Below are 4582 nucleotides of genomic sequence, written 5' to 3' on the forward strand. Positions count from 1 at the left end.
ACATGCCTTCCTGTTTGTCAGTGAACAGAGAATATAACACAGCTTACATCCCAAAAAGCCTTCAAGCCAAATATCCATTGGTATTGACTGAACTGTTTGATGACAAGTGTGTGGGTATGGACTGTGAACATATTCTCGAGCACTGTCAGTCCTTGTTACCAAAAATTGCAGTAACAGAAGATGAAGCTTATAATGTTGAAAGCGAAACTAGAGATCAAGCAGATTCTAAGCTTTGGCATGGAATGAGAACTGGTAGAATAACAGCATCAAGAGTTAAAGCGGTCTGTTCAACATCATGTGAGAATCCATCAATGAGTTTACTGAAATCGATTTTCTATCCGACAGAATGCAAGTTCTCCAGTGCAGCAACTGAATGGGGTTGCAAACATGAGGAAACAGCACGGAACAAGTATCAGCGAGAGACTACTCCAAACCATACAAACTGGAAGTCTGAAACCTGTGGTCTTTTCCTCAAGTCAGCGTATCCGCATATGGGAGCTTCACCTGATGGTTTGGTTGAATGTGATTGCTGTGGGAGAGGATGTCTGGAGATAAAGTGTTCCTTTTGCATGCGGGATGAGAATGTTCGAGCTGGGAAAGGATCCTGTTTGGAAAACACTGCCAGTGGTTTTCAGCTGAGAAGAAAACATGATTATTTTTACCAAATCCAAACAAAGCTATATCTTTCAGATGCTGACTATTGTGACTTTATTATGTGGACCCGTGAAGATATGTTCGTGGAAAGGATTGAACCATGTCCTGACACTTGGAGTGACATTGTTGACAAGTCGGCTAGATTCTTTGCCACTGTGGTCATGCCAGAACTTGTTTCTAAACACTACAGTTCAAGGACAGTGATGAAGGAATTGACAGCCAGCACTTCAAACACTGACAGACCCAATACTATGAAGGAGGTGAAATCCACTAGGAAATCAAGGAAACAAGGTAAAACCCTGAAAAAAGGTGAAAAGGTTCTCCAAGCATCCAGCTCTACTGCATCAGTAAATACAGAAACTGTTAGATCCTCAAGTCACCATGGCCCTGTTGGAAATTTGGAAACTACTGACGAAAACCTAAGTCTGTATTGTATATGTGGTGGAACAAAACATGGGCGGATGATAGCCTGTGATTCTACTGACTGCCCCAACCAACCATTCGAGTGGTTCCATTTGACTTGTATGAAGCTGAAGAAGACACCAGTGGCTGAGTGGTTTTGTCCTGACTGCCAGGAGCTAAATTTTCTGAAAACTTTGAAGAAATAAAATCATTGAGACATTTGCTTCTCTCATCCTTGGTGTTTGAACATTTGTAAATTTGTGTGAAAAAGAACTCAGGGATTTTTTTTTATATAAAAAATTCCTCTAGATTTGTAAACAACCAACCCCCAAACACGTCTGCAGTTTTCTCAACAAAGTTATTTGATGGGAAACCCAAGCTGCACTGATGAGCCCTGGGAAGGCGAAACGTGTTCATAAGATAGAATCACATTCTTGACCATTTTTATTGAATGTGCAGAGTAACACAAATACTTCATAACAAAATTCATAGTAGTTTATGTTTATGATATTATTAGACATTTTCTCCTATCAAACATGTTTCGCCCTCCCAGGGCTCGTCAGTGCAGCTTGGGTTATCCACGCTTAAATATTTTAGTTTGGTATAATAACAACGACGTTGATTAATGAATAATTTGCATAGTATTTGCATACTCGTATATGCAAGGGGCCGCCGTATGGTTCCTGTAGGAAGTGACAACTTGGAGACGATGGCTTGCGGTATATACAGTTTTACTTTAAACATGTAGATATATACATACCAAAGACACTATGTGCCAGGTCAGCACATAGTGGTAGTGGTGTAGGTGCCCTGGAGCACCCAGCCTAACCCTATCTAGGCTAAGGCTAAGACCGTTCTTTCTTCTTCTTCTCAATCTCTCTGGACCAAGGCTTATATAGCCAAGGTCATCTGACATTTTGTAAGTAATAAATAAAATGTAAACAGTAATTCTTCATTGACATACTTGCACATCTCGTTCAGGATGGCAGATGTCGATGTACAAAAAAAAATGGGGATTAACAAATAGGATTAGCATCTTATAAATAACAGCAATTAAGTGTTTAAAGGCATATAGATGTCATGGCTGCAGGGTAATGAGCCTTTGCAATTAAATGTTCTTCAGACAATGGGTGCAGTAAATCAGTTGCTATGACAATAAACTGCAGACATGTTTTTTTTTATAAGTACATATCGTGCACTAAATGAAACAATCTAGAAATATCATCAAACCATTTAATTCCTCTGTAAAATCTGTTTACATTGACAATCCTTAGTCAAATGGTACAACCGAGGGGCATAAATTTGTGAGAGCACAACACACAAACACAATTTTGTCTAAGATTGGACAATCATCAGTAGATTTTGTTATAAGATAGTCGATTGGACATGTTGCACCAAGAATCATAAATTTCTGTCTAACAGTTCCTATAACACGTTCCACATGAATGCGAACATTAGCTATTTTTCTCGTGGACTCCACTTCAGTCGCACTAAGCTGTTGCTTTCCTCTCATGAATGCAGGATATTTGACTTCTGCTCCAACAAGAGCCACTAAATCCTGAATTTCAAATCCTCTGTCAGCTAGTATCACATCACCATTAATTAGGTTATCAAAGAATTTAGAGTTAGCTGTTAAGTGTTTATCACTCACTCTTCCGCCCCAGCCTTCAGATATGAAGCTAACTGTCCCCTGAGGTGTGATCCCTATCAAGTATTTAGCTGTATTGTGGTGCTTGTAGTTTGACCATGTCTGAGCTCTTGCCGTCATGTTAGAAGGCCTGTCAATGAAAATTTCAAAACAGTCAATAATGCATGTTATACCTCGACCAAAATACTTTCTGAAAACCATTGGCATTGCTTCATGCAGTTCATCTCTATCTGGCCATCTCACTAAAAACTGGAGTGACCGGTACATCATGTTCAAAGTTTCCAAAAATGTTTTTGACACTGTTGCCCTTGACACACCAAATCTGTAACTGAGATCTGTAATCGGTAGGTTAAGTCGAAGACGCATAAGTGTAATAATCAGTTTCTGAAATCTGTTCAGTGATGAATTCTTGTTTTCACTCATTTCAGGGGAAATGAGGTTAAACAGTGACATGAGGGTAAGAAAGCTAGGCAAACCGGTGTAATACTTCACTTTGTCATTGTCATTTTCAAAATCTTCAGGCATGTTAGCCTTCATTTTATGCACAATATTTTTCAAACACTCATTTTGCTCCCGAAGTTTCCCATTTTCATCCTTCAATTCCAAAATTTCTATATTTGCAAATTTTAACTTCTCTGTGTCAGATATTTCTGTATTTGTATCGACACAGTCAGTCTCCGGCAGAGGTCCACACACATCTGCGCCTGTATCGATAGCAAATGATGCATTTAATTCCAAAAGGCTCATTGCAGCTTCAGTAGCTTTTATTGATTCTTTCTTCTTCTGCAATCGTTCATGCCTGACAGCTGATACCTCTGGTAATTTCACAGAATCGTAGCCCAGGTTGATGCTCGGTACACAGTCTGGATTTGTTTCATCATACAAATGTGGTTTACCTGAAATAAAAAAGCATGATGAATATATATATGCAAAAGTTAAAAAATCAAAAGTTAAAATTTCAACTCTTCGGAAATATGTATATAAATTAGGATAAAGCAGGATGGATACATATATATATATATATAAATATTTTTATATAACATTAACATTAACATAAACATACATATAATATATATATGCAAAAGTTAAAAAATCAAAAGTTAAAAAATCAACTCTCCGGAAATATGCATAAATTAGTGGAATGACTGGAGGAGTGTCATCAGGTCATTGCAATCTACATGCCATCTACCAACCTATCATCTGCATGAGTGAGAAATGCATGTGCATGGACTGTATATGTATAGATATACACCCCTCCTGCTTAGATGTATCACTGGTCAACTAAAGCTATATTTACTTCGGCCAGTGATTACTACGATAGCAGTAATACACACGTGAGGTGTTTACTTCTCTCTGACAAAATCTTACACCATTTTAAACTAAACTGTGAAATAAAAAAATCATACCCGAAAGGAAGTGGTCGGAACAAACACGGAGTTGATCACACGTTTTCATATCGGACCTGTTGATAGCCGCCAACCAAAGGCGTCTCCGCCGCTCGCTTTTCCTCTGTGTGTCCTCGCCTTGATGACAAATTACCTTTGGGATCCGATAAAAGTTCTTTTGGTCTCTACCAGATCGTTTATGACAATTGACAATAGCGCAAGTAGTCGGCATTTTCACGTGTTGGATGACTGACCATTAACAATAGGACAACCCGAGCGTGTTTACAAAACAGCCTACCGTCATGGCCGCCGGCGATGCATTGTGGGTAATCGGAAAAAGCTCGGAGCCCTCTATACAGACCCGGAACATATGTACGAAGTTTCACTGAGTATACTGCTTTGATTCGGCCTTTCAACAGCTAGCAGACGAAGTCAACGAACCTAGTTACTTCCCTTTACAAATTTTGGTGGCGCGGTAAATATATGTAAATAG

At 38.9% G+C, this 4582-nt stretch overlaps 1 protein-coding gene across 1 annotated transcript; it reads right to left on the minus strand.

Annotated features, from left to right (window-relative positions):
- Nucleotides 1-2306: 2306 nt before the first annotated feature.
- Nucleotides 2307-4381, minus strand: LOC139455882 (uncharacterized). Its single transcript, XM_071237427.1, has 2 exons — nt 4111-4381; nt 2307-3600 (listed from the first exon to the last, which is right to left on the minus strand). Exons 1-2 carry the CDS (start codon nt 4319-4321, stop codon nt 2327-2329), a joined length of 1485 nt encoding a protein of 494 aa, XP_071093528.1. The 5' UTR covers nt 4322-4381; the 3' UTR covers nt 2307-2326.
- Nucleotides 4382-4582: the final 201 nt, after the last annotated feature.

This window comes from Haliotis cracherodii, unplaced genomic scaffold, assembly GCF_022045235.1.
Source record: "Haliotis cracherodii isolate W230 unplaced genomic scaffold, xgHalCrac1.p SCAF_11, whole genome shotgun sequence".
Lineage (NCBI taxonomy): Eukaryota > Metazoa > Mollusca > Gastropoda > Lepetellida > Haliotidae > Haliotis > Haliotis cracherodii.

Bases quoted from the DNA above. Each gene is read 5' to 3' on its own strand.
- LOC139455882 (XM_071237427.1), bottom strand. From the start codon at position 4,321: ATGCCGACTACTTGCGCTATTGTCAATTGTCATAAACGATCTGGTAGA. The intron at 3,601-4,110 runs GTATGATTTTTT...TTTTTATTTCAG, and splicing joins TTCCGACCACTTCCTTTCGG to GTAAACCACATTTGTATGAT.